General features: G+C 52.6%; 10 protein-coding genes across 10 annotated transcripts; 2 read left to right on the forward strand and 8 right to left on the reverse strand.

The window, feature by feature from the left end:
- Window positions 1–353: 353 nt before the first annotated feature.
- Window positions 354–2,084, forward strand: BKA58DRAFT_383903 (uncharacterized protein). Its single transcript, XM_046170222.1, has 2 exons — window positions 354–1,491; window positions 1,539–2,084. The coding sequence occupies exons 1-2, from the start codon at window positions 590–592 to the stop codon at window positions 1,810–1,812; spliced, it is 1,176 nt and encodes a 391-aa protein (XP_046026916.1). The 5' UTR covers window positions 354–589; the 3' UTR covers window positions 1,813–2,084.
- BKA58DRAFT_165121 (uncharacterized protein) lies at window positions 2,074–2,542 on the reverse strand. The gene has a single exon (XM_046165063.1). The coding sequence runs from the start codon at window positions 2,418–2,420 to the stop codon at window positions 2,166–2,168; it is 255 nt and encodes an 84-aa protein (XP_046026917.1). The 5' UTR covers window positions 2,421–2,542; the 3' UTR covers window positions 2,074–2,165.
- Window positions 2,238–4,245, reverse strand: BKA58DRAFT_337957 (endopolygalacturonase). The gene is made up of 3 exons (XM_046168281.1): window positions 3,456–4,245; window positions 3,014–3,392; window positions 2,238–2,961 (listed from the first exon to the last, which is right to left on the reverse strand). Exons 1-3 carry the CDS (start codon window positions 3,752–3,754, stop codon window positions 2,500–2,502), a joined length of 1,140 nt encoding a protein of 379 aa, XP_046026918.1. The 5' UTR covers window positions 3,755–4,245; the 3' UTR covers window positions 2,238–2,499.
- Window positions 4,246–4,684: 439 nt separating this feature from the next.
- On the forward strand, window positions 4,685–7,882 carry BKA58DRAFT_165132 (glycoside hydrolase superfamily). Its single transcript, XM_046165064.1, has 2 exons — window positions 4,685–4,924; window positions 4,994–7,882. Exons 1-2 carry the CDS (start codon window positions 4,777–4,779, stop codon window positions 7,801–7,803), a joined length of 2,958 nt encoding a protein of 985 aa, XP_046026919.1. The 5' UTR covers window positions 4,685–4,776; the 3' UTR covers window positions 7,804–7,882.
- Window positions 7,883–9,206, reverse strand: BKA58DRAFT_165133 (heterokaryon incompatibility protein-domain-containing protein). The gene has a single exon (XM_046165065.1). It carries the CDS (start codon window positions 9,072–9,074, stop codon window positions 7,962–7,964), a length of 1,113 nt encoding a protein of 370 aa, XP_046026920.1. The 5' UTR covers window positions 9,075–9,206; the 3' UTR covers window positions 7,883–7,961.
- Window positions 9,207–9,272: 66 nt separating this feature from the next.
- On the reverse strand, window positions 9,273–11,052 carry BKA58DRAFT_383907 (acetyltransferase). The gene is made up of 2 exons (XM_046170223.1): window positions 10,328–11,052; window positions 9,273–10,003 (listed from the first exon to the last, which is right to left on the reverse strand). Exons 1-2 carry the CDS (start codon window positions 10,592–10,594, stop codon window positions 9,461–9,463), a joined length of 810 nt encoding a protein of 269 aa, XP_046026921.1. The 5' UTR covers window positions 10,595–11,052; the 3' UTR covers window positions 9,273–9,460.
- A 2,485-nt stretch (window positions 11,053–13,537) lies between these two features.
- On the reverse strand, window positions 13,538–15,358 carry BKA58DRAFT_360109 (ribosomal RNA-processing protein 8). The gene has a single exon (XM_046168748.1). It carries the CDS (start codon window positions 15,308–15,310, stop codon window positions 13,583–13,585), a length of 1,728 nt encoding a protein of 575 aa, XP_046026922.1. The 5' UTR covers window positions 15,311–15,358; the 3' UTR covers window positions 13,538–13,582.
- A 638-nt stretch (window positions 15,359–15,996) lies between these two features.
- On the reverse strand, window positions 15,997–18,133 carry BKA58DRAFT_439409 (major facilitator superfamily-domain-containing protein; the record flags this gene model as incomplete). Its single annotated transcript, XM_046173687.1, has 8 exons — window positions 15,997–16,065; window positions 16,128–16,396; window positions 16,471–16,626; window positions 16,682–16,883; window positions 16,936–17,316; window positions 17,376–17,417; window positions 17,476–17,904; window positions 17,987–18,133. 8 exons carry the CDS (start codon window positions 18,131–18,133, stop codon window positions 15,997–15,999), a joined length of 1,695 nt encoding a protein of 564 aa, XP_046026923.1.
- Window positions 18,134–18,297: 164 nt separating this feature from the next.
- BKA58DRAFT_360113 (fungal-specific transcription factor domain-containing protein) lies at window positions 18,298–20,395 on the reverse strand. The gene is made up of 2 exons (XM_046168749.1): window positions 19,318–20,395; window positions 18,298–19,268 (listed from the first exon to the last, which is right to left on the reverse strand). The coding sequence occupies exons 1-2, from the start codon at window positions 20,383–20,385 to the stop codon at window positions 18,543–18,545; spliced, it is 1,794 nt and encodes a 597-aa protein (XP_046026924.1). The 5' UTR covers window positions 20,386–20,395; the 3' UTR covers window positions 18,298–18,542.
- Window positions 20,396–23,437: 3,042 nt separating this feature from the next.
- On the reverse strand, window positions 23,438–24,830 carry BKA58DRAFT_165337 (uncharacterized protein). The gene is made up of 3 exons (XM_046165068.1): window positions 24,687–24,830; window positions 24,196–24,632; window positions 23,438–24,146 (listed from the first exon to the last, which is right to left on the reverse strand). The coding sequence occupies exons 1-3, from the start codon at window positions 24,698–24,700 to the stop codon at window positions 23,584–23,586; spliced, it is 1,014 nt and encodes a 337-aa protein (XP_046026925.1). The 5' UTR covers window positions 24,701–24,830; the 3' UTR covers window positions 23,438–23,583.
- Between the last annotated feature and the right edge of the window lie 271 nt (window positions 24,831–25,101).

Consider the following 25,101-nt stretch of genomic DNA (forward strand, 5'->3'; position numbering starts at 1 on the left):
TTGAGCTGGGCACTCAGTCGTGTAACAGTGATAGCTGCCGAGCGCAGAAACTGTACTGTGCAATGTCGTGTAAGATGTAGTGTGAGTCCAGAATACCAGCGTGGTCGGATGGGGGCGGAGCCATCTTTTAGAGACAGCGGCCTAAAGGATTTAGACATTAAATGGGTGGCCTCATGACCCACGAACTATTGCGGCTGAACAGATGCGAACATCAGCTTGCCGGCATTGGTGTGGGGTGTTGAGGTAACATTGGTCGAAATTGGTTCTATGCAAAGCGGCACAGGGATGACGTTACCGTTCGTGGTGCTCAGCCCCCAACGGCCCCCAAAGGCGTCTGAAGTCAGCTGCCTGATCAGGTAATTGGGTCGCACTGTTCATATGAGCGTGGCTTCCCGTTGTCTTTTCGTTTCTGTTGAGTTCTCGACCCCACTGACAAATTTCCCTTCACACTGGGGGGGCGTTACGAGACAGAACGTTCCATGCATACTACAACAGCAGGTTTCCTCGCTATAAACATACTCGCCTTTGTTCGTACCACGTGAAAAGCTTTGACTCAACTCGATTGCTTCATTCGTTGCGACTTCACGCGATGGCGACCGTTTCAACCGACTTCCTAGATGTGGACGAACGTAATCGGAATCCCAATCATACTCGGTCGCGCTCAGGAGGCTACGTTGATATCATAGAAGAAAAGGCGAGATGGGATCGGAGGAGTCGCGAACAAGAAATGAAACGCTATCATGACAGTCGGCATGGTACAGCCTCATCTACACGAATTTCTAATTCACCTACAACGCCTGATCGACTCGGTGTCCCAGTCTTCGAAACTACTGGGAGGATGCGATCGAGTTCAGAAGCTGGCCAAAGGGACAGAAGGCCGGAACGACGGTACAACACTCAGGAGGTGCGGCCCAGCGCTGTACCAATCTCCGGATACGATTTGACCAGCGAGCCAGTTCTGTCAAGTCAACTACCTGTGAGATATGAAGGGAAGCCACAGCACCAGAAGAAACCCAGTATCAAGGTGGAAATACACCAAGACAATCCTCCATTGCCCACTAGCGGTCTGGCTTTCAGGGTGAAGAGAAGCCCGAGTGCTAGCCCTCGATCACCTACTGCACGACCTGAACTTCAATACCAGTATGCGACGCTACAGAACAAACTGGACCAGATCAGTGGCACATGTGCGCCATACATGGACGTTGAGGCTGCGGAACCTCAAGATCTCACGTTCGAGAAGATAGTAGAGCACACCAAAGCTTTTGCTTTCGACCTGCAAGTGTGGGCTCATCTTGCGAACCTCGATGGTATCGCAAGGCCGGATTCGCGCAAGAGGGAAGTCGTGGACGCCGCGTCGCGAAGCCTGGATCGCCTGTTGTATCTCGTAGCGGAACTGAACGACGCTTGCTCCAAGGCCAAGCCGAGGGACCTGAAGTTCAAAAGTCTTGCCGAGGTTGACGATGACAAATTGTTCGAAGATGAAGATGACAGGTATGTGTTCATGAGTTTTCGAGCGAAAATGCGCTGACTGAGTATAGCAGCGGTGAGCCAGACCCTATGGAAACCTTGAGCTTCATCATTCACTCCAGCTTAGCCGGCATTGAGCTGCAACTCCAGAACTTGAAGAGGTTGAGCCGAACATTGCAAGAGGCCACACCGGATGCGAAAGAGGAGGTCGTCGCAGTCGCGAAGCTCGTAACAGAGACGGTGAGGTACTTTGGCTCGCGAGAAGCACTAGATCGTTATGGGATCGACGAGAAGATCTCTGGGAGGAGAGGTTTGGAAGAAGCAAGGTACACGAACTCGCATTAGCCGGGTGAAGTTTGGGAGTGCTGTGAACATGAGGAATTCAACTAGCGTTTTGCACAAGCTGATAATGGAGTTGAGTTACGCTGTGAGGAGGTCGCATCAAAGCGTCAAGTTGGTGACAAGGAATGGAAAAGTGTTGGGGTGGCTGCCACGCTGCGAACTCGCTTTAGTGTCGGCTCCACAACTGAAAGCTTGGAAGGCATGACGTAGCACAACAATGTTTAGACCCAAGTATCATCACAACTAATGCAACTCCAATCTTCAGCGGGACTCCCTTCATTCCGGTCGGACATGCGCTAGTTGACATGCAAAAAAGCTCTCGATCATGGCTGGGGTTCCATCTCGTGACATGTCGCTTATCCGCCCACTTTCAGGAGGCCCAGCCCGTCGCTGACCAACCAACCTGTGAACACGGTCTCGTGTGGCCAAACTCTCGCAGATCCGACACTGCATGGTCGCCACGTCACTCCGAAAAAGGCACATGTTGGTGGAAAGTATGTATTGCATACACGATTCTGAGATAAGAGTCCATTACAGTCTTCTGAAGATGCAAAAGAGGATAGGATATTTACAGCGAAGCAAAAGGAACGACCGCGAAACTCTGACGACATGTCTGAACCGAGAATGGAGTGTGCATCACCATGGCTGAGGTAGGCTCAAGCTATCATCACCAAAGGCTATACCGACCATCTACGAGCACTTGGTAACGCTGGGTACGTTGGAGCACTTATCGTAAGTCTTACCGCCAGTCACGGAGACATCTGTCCACGTCCAGCCAGTGCAGGAGCCCTTGCCGCAGGTAACGACAACGTCGTAGCCACTACTGGAGACGTCGCCAGTGACGTTATCGAGGGTCAAGCCGGTGATGGGAACACCAGTATCAGCGTCGCCGTGTAGGTCACCACCATCGTAGTTCTGTTCAATGAGGACGCCATACTTGGAGATCTCAGACAGGGTGATATCCTCGTAAGTGACCTTGTTGATCTTGCCGGTAGTACCAGCGCGAGCCTTGACGCGGACGCCGTTGACTGACTTGGTAATCTCGGAGTTCGAGAAGGTGACTGTATCAACCGTGTTATCGTCACGACCACCGACAGAGCCGATGGAGAGACCGTGTCCGCCAGAGCAGAGACCGTTCTTGAAGGTGATATCCTGCACATGTTGTTAGCCATCGTTGCTGTATTCACCTCAGGTAAATACTTACGGTACCGGAGTTCACGGCAACACAATCATCCTGGTTGTAGACCTTTGCGCCATCAATGATGACATTGCTGCTGGAGCCAATATCAAAACCATCAGTGTTGTGACCTTGCTCGTCCTTGTCACCTTCCGAAGCATCGATGGTCATATCCGTAATGGTGAGACCGTCACATCCGTTGATACTGACAACCTGGACGGGAGGGTTCTTGATAGTAATGCCGGTGATGGAGGATTCGGTGAGCTTGTGTGCGGAGAAGAACTTGGGCTTTGTCTTTCCGCCGTTTCCACCCTCACCGTCCCACCAACGAGCGCCGTCACCGTCGAGAACGGACCCCTCAGCACCCTTGACAGTGATTCTGGTTCCACGAATGTCAAGAAGAGGCCTGAGAATTGGTTCACGAAGTCAGTACATGTTTCAAACAAGTTCGTCCTTGAAAACAACGCACCCTTTCCACTCCTTGTAGCCCCAAGTTGTGGTACCCTCGAAGACGACAGTGGTATCGTCAGCCAGACTGGAGAGGTCCAAAGTAGTGCCTGAAGGAACAGCAACGTCTGAGAGAACCATGGTAGCACATGATGACTGCGACTTGGACGCCTCAGCAGCTCCGTTCGAGCCCGAAAAGGTGCAGCTGGAGGCACGTTTGACGACCTCGGGCTCGGGTGCAGGTGTGACTGCTGGGGCTGGAGCTGCCACAGCAGACGCCGCTAGCGACGTCAAGAAGATACCAAGAGGTAAGGCGACCATTGTGAAAGATGCTTAGTATGAAGAAAAGCTTGAAAGAGCGAGTGAAGTGCTTGGTTGCTTGGCCCACATGCTTGGTACGCCACACATATATACGAATTCTAATGAATGATACACACACAAATAAACGACACTTAGTCACCATCCAATTACTCATACATCGAATCTACACTTGGCGGGATCATAATTTCCCGATTCAAGATTCTCCATACTGACAGATGAGGGATTGTTTCGAAATCCTCCACTAAGTGGAGAGAAGAAAGAAGAAATGAGAGGGACTCGGTCGCTCGAAGCAACGCTTGTTCAGTGCGTGGGTGTGGCCAGGGGAGATTTGTTTCGGAAAATCCTCCAATGAGTGGGACCCGCCCGATATCCACTTTTCCAAGCCTGTCGTTCGAAGGTACCCTCGTGAACATGTCAATGCGTAGCCAGAGCTGCGTGACAAGCCTCGGAAAGAACGGAAACTAAAAGGCTTGACTCTGCTTCAGCCCACTTCAGCGCAGTGGTGTGGGAAAGCTCTCTTCCATCGTGTGAAGTAGCGTGCCAGAAACGGCTGGTATGTCCACCGGACATAGATTGGGAATCTGCGTTATTCCCAGCCACCTCACGATGTCTCCTGACAACACCTATGGACGTTTACTAAACACCAGCAAAGGATGCAAATTACATGTCTTGTTCTTCCATGACGTGCACATACTTACTCCCTTCCTATTGTGGTAAACCTCCCGCTGGCGCAAGCTTCCTTCACGCGCCCTCGGCGTCTCGGGCGAATGACGTTCCACCCGCCTCCGCAAACGCCACACATCTGGGGTCGCTAGTACCTTACATATTACCCCGCTGAGCATTTCTTCCATGGGAAACATTATACCGTCAATGAGATCGTTCCGTGAAGCGCAGGTCCGGATGGTGGTCTTTGGCCGCGGCTGAAGTCCACGGGCTAGCTGCGTGCGAGCTTGTGAGCTATGTCGTGAAGCAAAAGTCGCGTCGCGTCTTATTGGCTTTTTTCCATCACCGAGGAAGTCAAGATGCGGTTTTTTCATCTGCTTGCAGTCGCGATTTCGCTGTTCTTTGGTGTACTAGCCACCGATAATGGCCTGCAAACGGACGTGGAGTGGGACAATGGGTCGCTCATGGTCAACGGCGAGCGCGTTATGATTATGAGTGGAGAGTTCCGTACGTTAATGAGATGGATCGAATAGCCTGTAAACGAAACATGCTGACTGTCGCCTCTGCGCCTACCAGATTACGCTCGCCTCCCAGTTCCCGAATTATGGCTCGACGTTTTCCAGAAGTTCAAGGCGAACGGCATGAACGCTGTCTCGATTTACTTCTTCTGGTCGTACCATTCGGCATCGAAAGGCGTATACGACTTCACAACACCGGGGAAAGATATCCAACGCCTGTTTGACATGGCCAAAGAAGCCGGACTTTACGTGATCGCACGACCAGGACCCTACTGTAACGCTGAAACAAATGGTGGCGGCTTTGCTCTATGGACCAGCGACGGAAGTGGCGGCAAGTACAGAACGTCAGACGAGACATATAGACAAGCGTGGTCGGAATGGATCGCGGAAGTTGGCGACATCATCGCAAAGAACCAGATCACCAACGGCGGACCCGTCATTCTCGCGCAAGTCGAAAACGAACTTCAAGAGACTCGTTACGAAGCCGACAACACATTAGTCATCTACATGGAGCAGCTGAAGACCGCCTTTAAGGACGCGGGCATCATCGTACCCCTGTCGCACAATGAGAAGGGCTTCAGATCGAAGAGCTGGTCTACTGATTACAACAATGTCGGTGGCGCGATCAATGTCTATGGCCTGGACAGCTACCCCGGCGGAATGAGCTGCACAAACCTCGACACGGGATTCAATCTGCCCAGGACGTACTACCAGTGGTTTCAAGAGGTATCTCCTACTCAGCCCGAGTACCTACCCGAATTTGAAGGTGGATGGTTCCAGCCGTGGGGCGGCTACTTCTTTGACCAGTGTCTAGCTGAGCAAAGCCCTGAATTTGCAGATGTTTTCTACAAGGGCTTGATCGGACAACGAGCTTCCCTACTGAACTTGTACATGGCATACGGCGGCACTAACTGGGGCCATCTTGCTGCGCCAAACGTATATACCTCCTACGACTACGTCGCGCCGCTTCGCGAAACCCGGGAAGTCCGCGATAAGTTCAAGCAGTACAAACTTCTCGCCCTCTTCACCCGTGTCAGTAAGGGCCTTCACAACACGTTCATGGAAAACAACGGCACCGCGAACGCAGTTGACAACTCCGCGATCTGGACTTGGCAGCTCAAGAGCCGCGATGGAGAGAGTCGATTCTACCTCGCCGAGAACAACAACACGCGTACACGCGCTGTCACCGACTTCTCGATGACGGTGAAGACTTCGGAAGGCGACATCAAGATCCCAAGCATGCAGCTTGCGGGCCGTCAGAGTCGATGGGTAGTTACAGACTATGCTGTAGGTGACAAGACGCTGCTCTACTCGTCGGCCGAGATTGCTACCTACGGCCTGTTTGATCGGCTTGTCCTCGTATTCTACACCCGCGAAGGCCAGACAGGAGAATTCGCATTCAAATCACAGGGCAACGTAACCTTCAAGGCGTACGGCGCAGAGTCAGATATCACAAGCAAGCCGACGAACGGCACCTACTCGAGTTTGTCGTACACCCAAAGTAAGGGTGCTACAGTGGTTGAGTTCTCCAACGGTGTTCTGGCTTACCTGCTTGACATTCCAACTGCGTATACATTCTTCGCGCCATCGACGACAGATGACCCGAATGTCACTCCAGATCACCAGATCTTCGTGCTCGGACCATATCTAGTTCGCTCAACCAGCTTGTCGGACAGAACAGTTTCCGTTGTTGGCGACAATGCGAATGCGACGACTATCGAGGTATATGCTGGCTCTGATGCAGAAACGATATCCTGGAATGGAAAGGAGCTCGCTACAACAAAGACTACCTACGGTTCTCTCACTGCGAAGATCGATGGAACAGCAGACCGGGAGATCACTCTTCCTGAACTTTCCAACTTCAAGGCTGCTGGATCTTCGCCTGAGATCGAACCTTCCTACGATGACAGCAACTGGGTTGTCGCAAACAAAACCACAACGCTCAGCCCCGTGAAGCCACTTACCCTACCCGTACTCTTTAGCAGTGACTACAAGTACTACACGGGCGCGAAGATCTACCGCGGATACTTCTCCGGCAAAACTGCATCATTTCTCAACATCACAGTTCAAGGTGGAGTAGCAGCTGGATGGGGTGCTTGGCTCAACGGGCAATCAATCGGTTACCATCCCGGTAACGCATCGCTTACTTCGACAACAGCGTTGATCGCATTCAAAAATGCTACATTAAAGGACGAAGGAAACGTCTTGACGGTGATTACCGACTACACTGGTCATGACCAAACCTCCACAGGCCCCGCTGGCGCTGAAAATCCCCGTGGTATACTAGGTGCCCAGCTTCTCAGCGGAAACAACACGAAACTCTCATTCGACCAGTGGAAGATCCAAGGCAACGCAGGGGGAGAGCGCAATATCGATCCCGTACGCGGTCCGATGAATGAAGGTGGTTTCTACGGCGAACGTCTCGGCTGGCATCTCCCCGGCTTCGACACGTCTTCCTGGAAAGACGCCAGTCCCACCACCAATGGCGTCCAAGGCGCCGGTATCCGCTGGTTCACAACCACATTTTCCCTCTCCATCGACTCCGACCTTGACGTCCCCATTGGTATCGAACTTGATGCGCCAAAAGGTACCATTTCACGTATGCTCCTCTTCGTCAACGGCTACCAGTACGGAAAATACGTTCCTCATATTGGACCTCAGACTCGCTATCCAATCCCTCCCGGTATCCTCAACATGAGGGGCGAGAATGTCTTGAGTGTGGCGATGTGGGCACAGACTGAGGCTGGGGCTAGGTTGGAAACGCTGAAGTTAATTGAGTATGCGAGGTATGCCAGTGGATTTGCGTTTGGTGAGATTGATGGGAAGGCGCTGCAGCCGGGCTGGGTGGATAGAAGTGTGTACGCGTAGATATCTGGTCCACCATAAAAGAAATAGAATAACATAAGATCTGCTTTGAACTTTGCTACTCGGCATTTCTCATCGCTCAATGAACTTTAGTGCTCTGACTGAGTAAGCCTATAGCTACTCTTTTCTGCTCACCAGCTGACAACTGTCGGCATGCGAAGCTAGTCTGGGTAGTTACTGAAGATGTACGAATTCTTTGTAAGTAGTTTTGTGATCTCGGGATCCATATTCTGAAATTCCTCCAACTCAACCCCCAGCAAAGAGCGGAGTTTTCCCATGTACGTCTTGGTTTCAGATACCTCATCTTCATATATGCTTCTGCCGCTTTCGACTAGACTTTTCTCTGCCCTTCGAAGGAGCTGGATGTATATTTCTAGTGTTGACTTCGAGTAATCAGGGGTAATCGATGCTTCCGTAACCTCTAGCGGATCGCATAGCGATAACAACGCGTACACGTGATCCCGTGGATCCACACACTTTGAGCCCGCGAACTCCAATACTACGTTCTCAAGAATAAGCGAATAGCTTCTTCCACGAGCCCGAACGTCCGTTCTATTGCGTCGATGCTGTAGAATCTGCATTGCTGGGGTCTCCACCCCGATCAAGGCGCTATATTGACCCGGAACCATTTTGCACATGGCGCGAAGCCGCTCCATATTCTCTCCGGTAGTATGGTGTCGACCGATCCATATGATGACCTTTTGACTCAAGACATATTCTTGCACAATCCATATCCGGCTCCAGTAGGATAACGAGCACAAATAACTAATGCAATCTCTGTACCTTCTGCACCAGTCTACAGAGTCCGAACAGGCTCTGTAGAGATGAATGTCCGGTATTTCTTCTAATAAGCTCAGCCACTCGGGTGTGTCCAAGATTGCAGTTCCGAGCCAAGCCACAGCAAGCTCAGCTATCGAGTATATTTTACCCATCATAGAGACTTGATGAGTACGCTCCGCGTCGCTAATCTGGTCAATGCAGATAGCGTCTATCCAGAATTCCCAAGACTTCCGGTATCTTCGTGCTTGATTCAAGAAATTCCATAGATTTTCGCGTATGATAAAGGGTTCACCGTTCAACAAGATTTTTTTGGTAGGTTGTGGCGGCCCCCATTCGTAAGAAAGTGCAGTGTATTTAGGCGAGCCCTCGAGAGCGACGACGCGGATCGTGCAGGTTATTGGGGTCGTCTCGTCATCCGTCGGGAGGATTTTAAGGAGTCGGATGTTCGTGCTGTCATCTATGTGGAGCGGAGTGCCTTTGTACACGGTAGACATGACGCAGGCTGGTGCGTAAGGACAATCATGAAGGAGGACAATGGTGTGCGCAAAGAACTGGCAGGATGGTACGCACAAGTGGGCGAAAAGGAAAGGAAAGAAAGTACCAGAAAAGTCGCTGGGGTTGACAAGTGAGACGTGGCTGGAGCGCAGCTGCCTACGGCTGAGCGAAGCTTGGGGGCAAAGGGCTAAGCATGCTGGTTTGATAAGCGAGGCTGAATGGGCAACTATTCAACGACAGATGTTTGGCTAACACAGTGCTCGTGAACATCTAAATCTTGCACATGCTTTTTTGTTCCATTCTACACGCTCTTGAATCGCTCAGACATCTACGGACGTGATTGTATGCCAGCCTGTAGAAGGCCCGCTTCCATCTGAACATACTCTTAGTACTCCCATCCATCATCCCCACTGTCTTCAAAGTCCAGCACCATATCCACCCAGTTTCCTCCACCATACTGGCACTTGCTGGGACCTATTTTCTTGAATCCCGCCTTTTCATAGAAAGGTATATACCGGTCTCTGCAGATGAGCGCTATTCTAGACCCCACACCTGAATCCTTGATCCTCTGCACATAGCTTTGCAGTAATATCGAGCCAAGCCCTTTGCGTGCAAAATTTGGATGTACACATAACGAATGCAGACAAACCGTCTGACCGTCTTCGTTGTGACCTACATTTGGCGTGAGCTGGTAGTTGGTTTTCCAGTCCTTGGGGTAGTCCATAGCGTCATCGGTAACGAGTGGGGAGTTTGCTTTGGTGGAGATGACGTGACCAATTATCACCCGCTTCCGGTCTGTGTCTGTTGAGTCTATTGATGGAAAAGAGTGCAACTTGATGGTCTCGCCTAATGGTCCTGACGTGGTGGGGTAGGCGGAAGAGAAGAGCCCACTGCAGAGTTCACCACAGGTTCGCAGGCGGTATTCGAGCTGTGTCTGGTTAGCGCGGGGTCTGGAGATATGGGGAGGAAAGAGCGCAGCACACGAGTGAAGGAAAGAGAAGGAGCGAACGACTAGCGCATAACAAACTCAACTGAACCCGATGAACGAAGTAAGAGCCATATTGGTGTTTCTTGAAACAATGGATAGGAAACAGGGCAGAAGACAGTGTCCGCACTTGATCGTTTGAGTAACATCATCATGGAGAAGAGCGCATGGCTCGTGCCTGGCGGAGCCCAATGGTGATACCGAGCAGAAAATGCAGGCATTGAGCATGATTTTCGAGATAACATCGATGAAAGTAATCGTTCTCACCTTCTCGCGCGATGCAGCCTCGACTGGATCAAAGGCTGCATGCTCGAGCCAATCGCAATCATCCAGATCGTCGATGTTTAGCAATGAGGCGTATGGTCGGACGCCCATCAGTTTGAGCCTCCCCTCCTGAGCGATGTTGGAACTGCGATGGGGTACCAGACTCGATTGCTGCTCCACGGATTCTGGGCTAGCGACGGTCTCAGGCTCTCTTGATAGTTCGGGCATGCCATCGAGCGTCTTTTTGTCTGCTAGCAAGTCTCGTGGCATCTTGGCGGTAAATTGCGACAGGTCAGATGGAGCGGTGTTATGACGATGGTACGGCAGGAGGGTCGGTTGATACAACTACGGGAAGCCGGAGTGCAGTGGTGAGTCTGGGTTTGTGGTTCCTGGAGGACTCACGAGACTCTCTGCGGCCGCAGCCCCGCCTTTACTAGCGGTTCGCTTCGCGCCTGCCGTTGCAGATCGTTCCGGGTTAGCTGGGGTGGCAGCTGGCCCAAAGGAGCAGGCGGGGGGGATATGTGTGTTATAGTTGCTATGGGATTCACCACTTCTAGACCTTCGGCTTGCTTTCCAAAAAAGCAATAACTGTTGATGGCGGGATTCGTGGAGTAACGCCCATGCCCTGACTAGCGATGGTGTGGCGATGGGATTTCCCATGACGTGCAGTAGGATGATGTCGGTGGGGTAATGGCAACACCTGGTGGCATGGGGATTCAGCTCGCGGAATCCTTTACAGGGGCTAGCCGTAGGGCGCAGCGGCCAGATGATTCTCCTGCATGCGTTGGGCAGACGTTGAAGGATCCCAGACGTTATGCTATCCAGGTAGTTGGAGTATGATCTGGGTATGCGCCTGGATGAGCAGATCCCCCGCGGAGATTGCGACCAGGCTCGTCGCATGGTCAGCTCAGAGCAGTAGCATGGCATATGCGCCGTGGCTCCAAGCAGAGACCGTATTCATATCAATTCGACTGTCTGTACCGTCTAGCCCCCGCGCGCGTGTCGGCTGCCCCGCTTACTGTGGCCATGCTTGGGCCTACACCGCCAACGTCGTGGTTTGGATGCAGTAGTACTACTCCTTCGACTGCGCGTCGACGCCTACACCCCAGCCCGACGTTGCTGGTATATTATGAGTGACAGCCTTGGTGGCCTAGGCGAAACTCTCACAACATGCAGCCTGTGCCCTCTGATCGCTGATTCATCCGACGCTGGGTTCGCGGCTCCACTACGTTCCATTCCCTTCCAGCCCAGCAGGCGGCGACTGACGTGCCCTCTCCCTCTCTCACTGCGAGGACCCTCCGGCCCGTTCCAGTCCCAGGTTGCGACCAGACCATCACGGCCCAGTGCCTCCTTCCTATAAGCTCCTGCGCACCGAGACACCGTTGCCCCGACCCGACCCAACCCAACCTCACCTCCCACCGTGTCACATTCTTTGGCCTCATCCAGACGTGCCCGCATACGCCCCAGGCCCGCTCCGAACCACCATGTGAGTCGATTCGCGAGCCGTGGTTGTGCCACCAACCCCAAGCACGCTGCTAACACACGCCCACCAGGCCTCGCGTCACCATATCCATCACCGCGCCCGGCACCCAGGCCGACACGGACCTGCTGACGCTCGAACTGCCCCCCGGCAGCACCGTCAAGGACCTCAAGGGCTTCATCGAGGCCGACACCAGCCTGCCCGCCGCGTCACAGAGCCTCTACCTGAACGGCCAGCCGGTAGCCGTAGACACACAGACACTAGAGGACGCCGGAATACGGGATGGCGAGATGCTGGCCGTTGTGATGCGCGCCGCACCTCGACCAAACAGGAACCTCCAGCAGCCGGGCAGGCCCGCGCAACCTGATCCAGAAGGCGTGCGACAGCTTGTCCTCAACGACCCCCAGCAGATGAACAAGCTGCGCCAGGGCGACCCGGAGCTCGCCGCCGCCGTCAACGACCCCACCCGCTGGAGAGAAACATATGCTATGAGGCAACGACAGGCCGAGGAGTCGGAGCGCGAGCGTCAGAACCAGATCGCCCTGCTCAACGAAGACCCCTTCAACGTGGAGGCGCAACGAAAGATAGAAGACATCATCCGCCAGGACCGTGTAGTCGAGAACCTACAAAAGGCATACGACGAGAACCCCGAAGGTATGACCTTCACCTTCGACCGGCGGATGAATCAATGGGGGGATTCAAGTGAGGGGTTGTGTTTAACGGAGGCTAACATGTCACAGTATTCACACGCGTACACATGCTTTACGTCAACACCGAGGTCAACGGCGTGCCCGTCAAAGCCTTCGTCGACTCTGGCGCCCAGGCGACCATCATGTCCCCCGACTGCGCAGAGCGATGTGGTATCATGCGACTGATGGATGTCCGATATGCCGGTATGGCACGTGGTGTCGGCACAGCCCGTATTCTGGGCCGCGTACATCACGCCGAGATCAAGATTGGAGGTGCGGTCATGCCCTGCGCCTTCACAGTCATGGAGGGCAAGGACGTCGACCTACTGTTTGGTCTGGACATGCTCAAGCGTTACCGCGCCAAGATCGATCTCGAGAAGAACGCCCTGTGCTTTGAAGGCCAGGAAGTACCCTTTTTGCACGAGTCGGAAATCCCCAGGAGCTTCGAGGAGGCGGAAATGAACGAGCCAACTGTCCAGGGCCCCAACGGAGAGGAGATTGGTGCAAAGACTGGTGCTGTGCGACCGAAAGGTAGTGCTGCAGCTGGCCCTTCAAATGCCGGCGCCTCGTCCTCATCGTCCCAACCCGCACAGCCGCAAGCCCAGCCGACAGCTTCCAAGGCACCCGTAGCAGCCGCACCCACCAGTAACTTTCCCCAGGAACACGTCCAGCAACTCACTGGCATGTTTGGCTGTTCAGAACAGGAAGCCATACAGGCACTGGAGATGTTTGGAGGCAATGTCGAACATGCCGCGAGTTTCCTTCTCGGTGGTTAGTTAATGAGACGATCACAGCACCACAAGATCAGGATCACATGGCGCTCGCCTACACACGCTGTAGTGTCACGCAATGAGATTCAGCCATTTGGAAAGATCTGAACAGTTCAAAGGAGTCTCAATGACGAGGACATGAGTTGACGAACTCACGACATGGCATCGACTAGCATGCATGTATTACCAGGGAACAGGATTAGAAGCGAAGAAGCTCCACATGCATTAACGTAGTTTTACGAAGATAACATAGATCAAATGAAGAAAGGCTTTAAGGGCCCCTCAACCTGCTTCTTCTCATGACAGTCCGTTCCCACGTCTACCTAATCTTATACAAGCAAGGCTTCAACACCGCACCATCCTTCGCGTCACCATCGTCATCTCCATCACCAGCACCAAACCTCTTCCCCTTGAGTCCAAACTTCATACCTCCACCTCTCTGTGCCACAGCCCCCGCCTTCTGATCGTCCCTCGCATTCTTGCCCTTGCTCGGATGCGCCGCCTTGACAAATTGCATCTTGACAAACATCTTATTGCTCAAATCGATCGCATCGCTCGGCCTCTCGGGTAAGGCATCAAGAACGAACCCACGCTTCCGCAGCACTTCAATAAACGCAGAAACATCCGTCCCCTCTTTACCCTCCTGGCCATCTACATTGACCGCGAGTTCAGCCTCGTCTTCCGAGTCCACGGGCCCCTCCTCAGGTGGTTTATCAGCCTTGGCTTTCTTCGCCTTGGGCGGTTTCTTGTCCATAGTCTTCTTGAGAGAACCAATGGAGTTTATAGGCACGCCACCTTTCTTCTTGTCCACACGCCCGAAGCGCGACTTGATTTCCGAGACCCAGAGTTCGCCTTTCCAGCGCAGGATACGGTATGCTTCGTCGATGAAGTCGAGCCAGTTTGTGCCCATGAGGGCGAGGCAGAAGATGGCTACGTCGACGCTGTTTTCGGGGATGGGCAGCGCGGAGATGTCGGCGATGGTGACGAGGTCGGCTGAGGGACCGGTGGGTTTGGAAAGGTCGAAGGAGTGGAAGGTCAGGTTGAGCGATTTGAGGTGCGGTTGGAGGCGGTAGGATAGGGAAGCTGTTCCGCAGCCTAGATCGGCAACGGTGCAGTGGCCTTTAAAGTCTCGGGGCAAGGGCTTTGCGTCTCCGCGGGGTGGTGCGATAGCTGTGGTCTCCTCTTCTTCGAAACCGGGTCCTCTACGGACTGCGTTCTTTGGCGGCCCTCTCCTGTCTTTCCTTATGTCCTTGTTCCGTAGCCTGCCTCGCACTACTATGCTGTTTACGTATCCGTCTACGGGGTTCGATGGCCATACTTCAACTTGTTGTGCGAAGCCGCGGTGGTAATCTTCGAACATCGATGGGTCTTCCTTGAAGAGAGACGCGCTGTCCGCAGATGGCTTCGTGTAAAGTGCTTCGTTCAGGTGACGGAATCGCGCACTGGCGAGCTTGCTGCGCATCGATCGCTGGAGAGGTGTGAGGCCCTTGGGTTCGGGAAGGAGGTTCTCCAGGACTGGAGTCGCAGATGCGGGGTTCGTGCCGTTTGCGTTTGCGGCGAGAAGTTTATCGGCTTTGGACTCCTTCCTCCGCTTCTTCTTCTCACGTTTTGCCTCACTGTCGGCGGTCGTGGGTTTCTCCCCAGCAGACCTCGCAGCATCTGCGTTAGCCTTTGAGGGCTCAGCTTCTGTCGCTACATCCTCGCCTACTTCTTTTGCGACATCTGCATCTGCGTCCTTGTCCTTGTTACCTCCGGCCTTTCCCCTCTTCCTCTTTTTCCCGCGCTTGTCTTGTGTTGCCTCGTCTGTCGCCTCTACACTTGCTGCCTCTGGCTTCTTGACCTTCTCGGTCTTCTCCGCCTGCGCGCCTTTTCCATTGGCTATGCTGTCCCATTGCTCTGCCAAGTTGTCTGCATTGACCTGCTGCTCCTCGCGCTTCTCCTTCCTCTTCTGCGCCTTCTTTCCAGGTTTCGTGGAATCTTTCGGCTTTGGTACTTCGACCTGGGTCTTCACCTGCGCGGCAACGTTCCATCCGGGAACGGCGAACATCCTAATGAGCGGTGCAAGTCGAGTAAATTATGCGAAGGTGAAATCTGGAAGTCGCGCGGGAAGTTTCCTGGACGGCTCGAAATTTTGGGCGGCGGAAGGTTCTGCCGACCGGGAAATGTGGGGCTCTCGCGCGGAGTTCGAGCTCCACTTCGTTGGAACCATCAGTAGCTTCATTGATGGCCTTCACAAACTACATAATCTTGCGGTCATACATGACTCTACTAAAAGCAGTCTTATCTCTCGTTGGGACTTCGCAATCATTTTCAAAGCCTATTCTGATTAGATCTATGGTCTCAATAGTCGACGATACGCCCGAATGAGAAGGTAGGTAGGAACGGACACAGACGGCCGCTCGTTCTCTATTGGTCGCCTGTTGGATCCACCCCTCCTGTCGGCCAGGGCGGATCGTGGGTGGGCACATCTGGATTGCGGAATCGCGAAATCTCCGCCTAGGAATTTGCTGCCCACACGTGCAATGTGCACTAGGGTGCGATGGCGGGTTTCACTGATGGTGAATTGGAGAGAGAAAACGCATTTGAGTTGATATCCCCATCGCAAAGCGTGGAGTATGACGAGTCAACGAACTCCGATTCTAGCAGTATAGAGGAAAGTATATCTGGGAAAGGAAGCTTCTATCAATCAAGATTCCCTTCGCCCGATATGCTCAGTCTCAGTCATGGCAAATATCATGCCGCAGTCACCGCAGTCACCGCAGTCACCGCAGTATCTTTCCTCCCATCACCGAGTTTGGCTTTCTGTCATGAACGTCAGTAAACCACACACAGCGGAAGGAAAGCAAATTGGGGATACAACTCACCAGCAATGGAACCGAGCATACCAGGCTTAATGCAGACGCAACAAGGAAGAAAGCCCAGATGCTGGTCATGGCGCTGGCTATCTCGGGAATGACCAAAGCTTTCTCCTCATCGGACAGTGCCTGGAAGGCCTTGCTGCTTGATCCCGCGATGAGGTTCCCGATCTCCGTGGGGGAGATCTCTGGGAGCGCCTTGCCGACTCTGTCGACGGCTATGTTGTGGAAGAGGCTGCCGCTGATGGCGAGGAAGAGAACCATACCAAGGTCTTGAGCTGGGTGTGAGTAGATTTGTCAGCTATGGTTTCGATTATGTGAAGTGAAGGGGATATGCTAGGTGGAGACTAACAGATTGTCATGGCGCCAACGGCGTTGGCTATGCCGTGGGCAGGAACCAAAGACTGCACGATGGCAAAACCTGCAACGATGTAACACCCGTTACCCGCTCCTACGAGGATGCTGTAGCCGTATATGTTGGCATTGGACGTTTTCTCATTGACGGTGTCTGTGAAAGACGTCAGCTGGGCCGCTTCGAAAGCGGATGTGATGGAAAATCTTACACATCAGAGCCGTGCCAATGAGTGCCATTGCGCTTCCTCCAATGTACCAAACAGGTATCAAACCATACCTAGGCATCAAAAAGCCATTCACCATCGAAGCGACGACCATGAACATAATCAACGGTAGCAGACGAACGCCGGCCTCGAGTGCGCCATCGCCCTTGACGAATTGGAAATAGAGAGGTATGTAGTAAGTCATGGCCTTGAAGACAGGTTAGCCTTTCTCTGGTACATGGACTCCGCAGACAGCTTACCAGGATGATTCCAGAAGACAGAAACACTTGAAGTTGCATGTTGATCAACGTCGGCTGCTTGAAGAAATGTAGTGGGTACAGTCGACTCTCTTTGGTCACCAGCGGGTGCAACTTTAGCATGACAATGAAGGTGACAAGCAGAACGCCCGTGATGGTCCACAGCGCGATTACAGTTCCGGAATTGAACGGGTAGATGACCCCACCGAAGGTGAGCACGACGGTTAGGCAGGCGGAGCCAGCGAGGAAGATGACGGCGTTGACCCAGTCGACAAGGCGCAACTTCTCAGCGAGCGTCTTGGGTGGATAGGGGCCGATACTGGGGAATAGGAAGACGTATACGGGTGCGAAGAGAGCACCAATGGGAAGATTGACGTAAAACCCCTAGTATATGATTAGCATTCATTGCGATAGTTTGATGATGTAAAGATGAAACTACTTACCCATCTCCAAGTGGCATTACTTGCCGCGAACGCGCCGCCGACCTAACGATTCACAGTAAGCATAGTTCCGGTAACGATGGAGCTGTAGGGCTGTCCTCACCACCGGGCCCAAGACACTGCCAACACCCCAAACAACTGTACTTCCCGCAAGATACGCCGGCTTCTCCCTCTCATCCGTAAGAACCGACACATACGTCAGCGTACCTGAATACATGCCCGAGCCCCCCACACCCGCAACAACCCTTCCGATAATAAGCGCCTCAATATTAGGAGCCGCGCCACAAAGCGCACTGCCAGCCTCAAACAAAAGGATGTTGAAGATGTATACCCACTTGATATTGAAGATGCCGTAGATCTTTCCCCACAGCAGAATGAACATGGTGCCGAGGGCGAAGCCGGTGCCGATCCATGATAGGAGTTCGAGGTGCCCGAAATCGGCGATGATGGCGGGTTGAATGTTGGCGACGATGGTGTTGTCGAGGGCGAAGAGGAGGGTTGTGGATAGCATGGCGGAGTATGCGGTTGCCCACTGGATAGATAGAAAGGTATGGCGTTAATATTCGTTCCGATAATGATAGTTCGTATGGATGTATTGAGGGTGGCTTGCTTACCTTCCAACCATGGATTTTTCGAGGGCTGGACTTGTTCGTGGTAGTGATGCCGTCCCCAGGTGGAATCTGAGCACTCAAATCTCCTGATGCTGCGGTTTTCTCGCAATCTGAATCGTGCGGGCTCGGCTGTGTACCTGTGTGGTCCATGTTTGAAGGATGCAATCAGTCCTCAGTGGCACGGGGCTTTCGCAGACGTAAATGCGATTTAGGTTGACCTCGCAATAGTTTTGTACGATTTGAAGTGTATTTGAGAACGTTGATGAGCTCGACAAGTGGCAACGACACTATAACAACCGGAGAGGTGGTCGAGACGGGGCGGACACGGACACGGACAGGGAGTCCGAGCAACCCACTTCCTCCTGGGGATACTGGTCTGTTGAGATGATGACGAACGAAAAAAGAAGCAGAATACCTAACGGACAGTATTGCATCGAAGAGACCTAATCTGGGTCAGATGAACTGTGAATTACTAGAGTGTTTGCGGTAGTCATGAGCGGTCGTGATGCCAATATCGCCGCTTTTCCGCCATATGGACCGAAGAGAAGACAAGACTTTATCACAGAGCCAAGGACTCCAAGCTATTCTTCTCAACCCAGTCCTGCAGCTTAGCCCCAATATGCGTCACGCTTTGATGCCAGTACCCGTCCGACTCTTCAATATGGTCGAGAGCCGCGAAGAGTAAACGCGTTGAAGCCACAACACCAGTCATAGTCTCCTTTGATCCGTCATTGGCGAGTTCGCGATGCAATGCTGTCAGCGCCATAGTCAAAGGCCAAGCAATGAAGACGGCTTGCAACATGATAATATCGCTGTTTGCCTTCTGCGGCGACGGCAGATTAAGGCTTACCGCGCTGCATATTTGGAACGCAGCAGCAGTAGCGCGGCGTTGACTTTCGATAATCATCAACGGCGGTAGGTTCTGTTCCTCGCTCTTTGTGATGGCTGATTCATGAGAGAAGATTTCGGTTGCGCGCAGGTTCATGTAGAGGCTGAAGGCTACGGGATCTTCACGGATGGACGTAGCATTGAGATGGCGCTTGAGAAGAATGAAGAGGTCAGAGGTCTTCTTGACAAGGGCGCAGTAGTCATCCCAGAAGCCTGGTTTGTCGCGTTGTTGCCCATGATCGAAGCAGCGTAAGGCCAGCTCGACCATTAGAACGCAGCCTGCGTAGGACGATATCTCGAGACCGGATTCAGTACCCACGCCTAAAACAGAAGGCATCTTAAGCGGTTCCAAACTCGAATTCAACAGCCCTGGTGATGGTAAATTGATCCGAAAGTCCTGGATATTACGTCAGTTCCTGAAAGGCATGGGGCTTCGCGTTTCGCACCTTGACATTTCCCAGCTGACACTGCAATCCGCTACGTGTTTTCACGTAGCTTTCCAGTATGTATAAGCCCCAGAATGTGCGCCGTCGCTCTTCCAGTAGCACCGGATCTTCTGTATGTGGTAAACTGAACATAGAGCCACTCTGAATTTCTTCGTTCTGGGCACTCGGATGTTGACTAGCTTCATCCATTCGATGTAACCTCAACAGCCTACAAAGCAAAGCAGCGCGTCCCAACGTCAGCCAACTCCTCTCCAGCTTCCGGCTCATGGCCTCATAACGGCCTATCAACAGCAAGGCTTGAAGGAAGTTCAGATCACTCATGCAGTCTTCTCGCTCGCATCTCTCAGCATAATCGCGCGCTAGATTGTGGCATTTCGACTGTCGTTTTGAGTCTTCAGGGGTGGTATGAGAGCAACCCGCAAGCGCAACAGCATAAGCCAAAGCATTCACTGCAGAGCCACCGCTACCCGTTGACTCCACCATGAACCTATCTTTGTTTATGAAAGGAAATGAATAGTATACGGATTCGAAGTAGTGGTCGTGCAGCGAACTCAAATCGGTTGGAGATAAGACCTCTTCTGGGCCGCTTTGGGACGCTTTCTGAGGCTGATTGAGAAGTAAATCATCCATTGGTTCGAGTGCCGTCAGCGGCTGATTCATCCAGTCAAACGTAATGTTGGAGTCCATGTCTTGGGCAAAAGAAGTAAAAAGATCAACGTCCGGAACAAATGAGCCATTTGTTGGCGCATCAACGACTGCATTCATCTCTCTGGTACTATCCAGATCCATCGGCGTGCTAGCAGCCGTTTGCCCCAAGATAGGAGCTGGTTGCGCATGCGGTGTAGTCGTTGTAGAGAGATCTTGCGCGGTAAGAGCAAGCTGGGCCTCCGTCTTGGCCAGCCGTTCCTGGAGCTGTTTGAGCTGATCGTCGCGTGTGCGACGCGAGTGCACTTGATAGCCACATGGTTGACTGAGACGATTGCATCGCTTGCATGTTGGAAGCGCGCGATCACACCGGACTTTACGCTCCCTGCAGATCCCACAAGCGTACTGGGCTGTCGATGCCATTGTGTTGAACCTGGTGATTTGAATAATAAAGTCGGGTGGCTGGATGTCGGAACATTGGATGAGTACATGAGGATGCGCTAGGCCTTTCTGGGCTGACCCGTAGCTCTAGCGCATTTCCATACTAGGCAAGTTATCGAAAGCTGTAGATTGCCTGCGTCTGCAGAGTTACCACAGGCCCTCTGGACGAACTCCCGGGTCGCTCGCGACGAGCGATGCAATACACCGCACCACTCCGACGACAATATAGTCTTTACAATTGCTTTGGATGCCTGGAAAAGTGAACGTAGGCCCAGAAATGCTTGTGGCATAGAGGCACATCACTGCCGCTGTCGTGTGACGATGGCCATGTCCTCCTTCCTCATCACGCGATTTTCCACACCAGCTTCTGGCATGTATATTGTAGGTATCGGAGTTAGCTCAAGGAATCGTTTTGCGAAGCTTGCCTATCATTGCGACAAGACATAATCCAGGTAAGATATCGAGAGCAGGGCAACCATCGCGCTTTCTATTAACCCTTTTTCGAGAGGAGCAGATCAAAGGCGTTCCCGAGTTGTACGAATGGAAACGACAACGATGAAAAGCAGAGATTTATGTCAATTCTCGTACGGCCTGTAAGGATGTTCCAAACTTCCGTGGTAGATCGCAAACCAACATGCGTTATGCCATCGGTGTCGGTCTTAGCGCCCAACCGCACATGTTCAGTGCATACGTTCGATTTGTTATTTGAAGACCGCAGTGCCCAGGAAAACCATGAAGTTCTTAGAGGCCATTTTCCTCCCCTTCTCGGTCATGCGACTCTCATGTGTACCTTTTGACGAGATAAACATCGCATTCCAGTTAAAGAAGAGCAGAAGAATCATACGTAAGTACATGTTTGCCTTCGGTGAAGAGAGAAGGGGAAAGCCAGACCGGAAGTCATGAGAGTGTCATCCTTTGATTTCTAGAGGGAGAGTTCATATCTGACAGCGTGCTGCGTTTCAGAAGAAACCCTCAGTACTAATGTCTAAATAAAGCAGGAAGAGAGAGATCAGTGGAGGTTCTATAACGTTCCGCGACAGTCGCTTCTGTAGGTATCGATAAGGCTGTTCTTGGACTCGCCATGGATTCTACGGTACAATTTTTTGAGCAATCATCACCCCAAAGGATGCGTGTTTTGAAAAGTCTTTTTGAGTGATGGTGTAGAAAAGCTGTCGGCCAGTATTGGGTCTCCGCAACACATGCGAGTAGCTTGTATGTTTCTAAGCACTCCCATAAAGGAGCGGTGGTGATCTTTTCTCATATTGTCAAGCGGAATGGTACAAAGCAAAGGCAATAAAAGGACATGCAAAGGTCTCCCAATAGTTTTATTGTGGCAAACATTTAAACCATTCGCGAAGCTTTTTGGGAGAGAAAGAGAGGCAGAACATGTCGGAGCTCATGAAAAGTTTTGGCAAATCGTAAGAGATCGCAGAGGAAGTGAGGTGACAAGAAGAGCGAAGGTCGGAAGAACATTTATATCGCTTCTAGTACGCTGGATATGTAACGGTATGGCACCAGAAGTCCAGTGTATTGACTCCTTTGCTCTTCCTCTCGACACATCGCTCCATTCCAAATGTTTTTCGTATATAGCACGCTTCCAAGTTCAGCCAGCGCAACAGCAGCGGTATCCATGAGCGAAACTCGATATCTTTTGATCAACTTCCCACACACGAGTTCAACTGTCGGCGAGAGGAACAGAGTCATCAGAACAAACGTGTGTTGTTTGAGAAGATCAACTCGAGCTGAACGTCGTCATGACAAGAGATGGAGGCAGCGCAGAGCAAACATGTCCGGTCAGGTTTGTTTTTTGTTTGGAGAGACAGCGCATAGGTGCGGTCTCTACGATTTTCGGTTTTCTGAAAAGAATGTGTGGTATAGGAAGAATCGTCGGAAGGCACGAGAGTGTAGATTCTATGCTTGTCTCTCATAACAGCGCTGCGCCGAAAGAGCAGTAAAGCGTAGAAATTACCGAACAGCTCATGCGACCTTGGCTCCGGACTTTTTGAAATGTTTCAAAGCCAGAGTTCCACCAGCGCCCACATGCATGATTCTGTGCCTGCGTTTGGACACTTGACAAGGCATAGCAAGCCAGTTGGTATATTTTTGGTTTCCGCCAATCTCGAAGATCGCGACATGATAAAGGCGCTCATCTCTTTTAGGAATCATGTTCCGTATCGGTTGTGTATTTTGAGGTATTGTTTAGAGAAAGAGGAAGAGAGGAAGGAGGAGCAGACAGAACATGTGAATACCGGAATTGATATTTTGGACTATCGAGACCATGACCGAGATTATGAAGGAGAAGAGAAAGAGCAGCAGCAGTAGATCTTTTAAACACACACACCCCCACACCCCCACAAAGAAGCTGAGCATGTATACGTCCACCTCGGGTTCGTTTCTTCTATAATACAGGCTAGATGATGTGCACTGTCAGCGCATCACCATGTCTCTAGCTAATGGTAATTTCTGGGGCGCATTCATGCGATCCAGTCAAGCACTCTAGAAGCTCGATACCTCTGCCACCTTATTCAACAATACGACTGACCACGTATCCCCTAGAAGTCTACATCACCTTGAAATGTTGTAAAACCTTAGCTTGTAGACCAACGTAATCAGCAGAGCATATTTTCAGTCATGTTCTCGATTACTACTGAAAAAGAAGCGACAACTATACTAAATGTACGCCGCAAGCTACATGCAGGAGGATGCCCCAAACGCCACCTTTACCAAGAATGCTCGGGTATGATGCAGAAGAAGAACCACACCCCAATTTACCCCTAATTCCTTCCTTTCCACCATCATGCAACACATCAAGGAAATTCGTTCAATCAAGAGTATTAAGTACAAGTTGTCATAAAGCAGCCGGGGCTTTCTCGGGAGCAGCAGCGCCATTACCACTCAGATAGAGATCCGAGATAGATCCGGGTGGAGGTGGCGCAGGACTCGTAGGCGGCTGAGGCGGAGGGCATGCAGGAAGGGGCGGGGGAGGCCCCGAAGAGCGGCCGCCTTGCCTGTTGACGAACTGATGCAATCGCCCCAGGCTGTCGCGCTCACTTCGACACTGCCCAAGGACTCGCTGGAGTTCTCCCAGTTTCGCCAGCCTCGTCTGTCTCAGCTGCTCGGTCGACTCTCTCGGACTACAGACTGTCAGCACGCCTCCAGCCCACACACTCCTCAAGAGATCTAATGGTACCGCGGTGGGGTTCCTGTTCCGCCATTGGGAACACCGCCGTTTTGGTGCGGTTGGAACTCCATCTCGCGCTTCATCATATCAAGCGTTGAGGGGAAGTATGGCTCGACGCCGTAGGTCTTGAGGTAGCTGGCCGTCTTCTCGATGCGCTTGATCTCGCGCTTGACGTCCCAGCCCTCGCCCTCGCCGAAGCGTCGCTGCACGACATCGACCATGGTCTCGTCTAGTCTGTTATAGAAATCGCGACGTGCGGCAATGTCGCCTGCGTCGGCGCTGTCGATGCCGCCGTGTGAGTTGAGGTTGCCGCCGAGCTTCAGGATAAGGTCGAAGGCGTAGCGCGGGCCGGACGGGAGCAGTGTCAGGCGCTGGATGTCAGGCAGGAACTTCAGCATGGCCGAGGCAAAGTGTGATGAGGAGATGGAGTCGTTGAGGTCGTCTTGCAGGCGGTGCAGGTCAAAGTTGACGATGGTGATCTTGCGGTCGAGCTGGGCGTTGAGGGTGGGCGCAGCATCGGCGGTGGTGGTGTCCATGATCTTGGCGATTGAGGCAGGAACATCTGGCGAAGTCAGTACAAAGTGGTGCAGCGAGCAGTGCAGTGAGCTTACCTGGTCGCAGTCCGCGCTTGTCGATCCAGTTGTGCACCTCGGCGCGCTGCTGCTCGAGCTGGTCGACCCAGTTCTGCAGGTCGGCGAGCTGGCTCTCGAGCTGCTCAATCTTCTCCGTGTAGGGCTGGACGGCCTGGTTGAAGGCAGCGGTAATGAGGTCGGGCATACCGAGCCCCATGGGGGTGCTGCCGCCGGTTGGGGGCACCTGCTGGGAGCGGATAGGCATGTTGTTGTGGGTGGGGGGAGCACTCTGCGCGTACGTCGGCTCTTGGGGTTGCTGCTGGCGGGGATACATGTCCGGCTCCTCGGTGGGCGAAAAGGGCTGGCTGTGGTGGGACTCCTTACGGCTCGACTCGGGGCGCTTATCTGTGTAATCGTCGAATGACTGCGAGCGCGGGTTCTCACTGTTGTCTACGTAAGAATTGGCGCGGGACCGACTATGCAAAGTTAGTGCGCGTCACAAGATGCAGCGCGTAGCAGTCCCGACTTACCGTTTGAAGAACATTATGCGAAAAGAAGAGTCTGCAGCGAAGGGTAGAGGCCGGTGCTGTTATAAGCTGGCGGGAGCAGAGGAAGCGAGATTGCGCCTGGAGGTGCGAATAAAGAATGGTTGGGCGTATGGGATTTAGGCTTTCGATTCGTAGGAAAAGTGCGAGGTTGAACGGGCTGCTGTTGGCGGTGGTTGGGGCGGGCCCCTGGTTCCAAGACACGATAACACGGCTATCGATGATGCGTTGCACGCAAACACGGCGCGTCGCACAAGACTTAGTATATATCTCTTGCGGAGCGATGGACGTAAACAATGCGCCGCAGACGGTAGCGGATGTAATAATTCGCCGAACGGTGTTGTCGACGAGCGTGTGCTTTGTATTTGTCGTCCGTTGGGCAGGACCATTGTACCATGCC

The sequence above is a fragment of the Alternaria rosae genome (genome assembly GCF_020736505.1).
Source record: "Alternaria rosae strain MPI-PUGE-AT-0040 chromosome Unknown BKA58scaffold_4, whole genome shotgun sequence".
Taxonomy (NCBI): Eukaryota; Fungi; Ascomycota; class Dothideomycetes; order Pleosporales; family Pleosporaceae; genus Alternaria; species Alternaria rosae.

Excerpts from the sequence above, each read along its gene's own strand:
- BKA58DRAFT_360109 (XM_046168748.1), bottom strand. The coding sequence starts at position 15,310 with ATGTTCGCCGTTCCCGGATGGAACGTTGCCGCGCAGGTGAAGACCCAG.
- BKA58DRAFT_165133 (XM_046165065.1), bottom strand. The coding sequence starts at position 9,074 with ATGTCTACCGTGTACAAAGGCACTCCGCTCCACATAGATGACAGCACG.
- BKA58DRAFT_337957 (XM_046168281.1), bottom strand. The coding sequence starts at position 3,754 with ATGGTCGCCTTACCTCTTGGTATCTTCTTGACGTCGCTAGCGGCGTCT. Across the intron at positions 3,393-3,455 it reads GGCTACAAGGAGTGGAAAGG|GCCTCTTCTTGACATTCGTG; the intron begins GTGCGTTGTTTT and ends ACCAATTCTCAG. Across the intron at positions 2,962-3,013 it reads TTGCCGTGAACTCCGGTACC|GATATCACCTTCAAGAACGG; the intron begins GTAAGTATTTAC and ends CAACATGTGCAG.
- BKA58DRAFT_165132 (XM_046165064.1), top strand. The coding sequence starts at position 4,777 with ATGCGGTTTTTTCATCTGCTTGCAGTCGCGATTTCGCTGTTCTTTGGT. Across the intron at positions 4,925-4,993 it reads GATTATGAGTGGAGAGTTCC|ATTACGCTCGCCTCCCAGTT; the intron begins GTACGTTAATGA and ends TGCGCCTACCAG.
- BKA58DRAFT_383907 (XM_046170223.1), bottom strand. The coding sequence starts at position 10,594 with ATGCCACGAGACTTGCTAGCAGACAAAAAGACGCTCGATGGCATGCCC. Across the intron at positions 10,004-10,327 it reads AGGCTGCATCGCGCGAGAAG|CTCGAATACCGCCTGCGAAC; the intron begins GTGAGAACGATT and ends AACCAGACACAG.
- BKA58DRAFT_360113 (XM_046168749.1), bottom strand. The coding sequence starts at position 20,385 with ATGGCATCGACAGCCCAGTACGCTTGTGGGATCTGCAGGGAGCGTAAA. Across the intron at positions 19,269-19,317 it reads GTCAGCTGGGAAATGTCAAG|GACTTTCGGATCAATTTACC; the intron begins GTGCGAAACGCG and ends CGTAATATCCAG.
- BKA58DRAFT_383903 (XM_046170222.1), top strand. The coding sequence starts at position 590 with ATGGCGACCGTTTCAACCGACTTCCTAGATGTGGACGAACGTAATCGG. Across the intron at positions 1,492-1,538 it reads TTCGAAGATGAAGATGACAG|CAGCGGTGAGCCAGACCCTA; the intron begins GTATGTGTTCAT and ends GACTGAGTATAG.
- BKA58DRAFT_165121 (XM_046165063.1), bottom strand. The coding sequence starts at position 2,420 with ATGTCGTCAGAGTTTCGCGGTCGTTCCTTTTGCTTCGCTGTAAATATC.
- BKA58DRAFT_165337 (XM_046165068.1), bottom strand. Across the intron at positions 24,147-24,195 it reads CAAGCGCGGACTGCGACCAG|ATGTTCCTGCCTCAATCGCC; the intron begins GTAAGCTCACTG and ends TGACTTCGCCAG.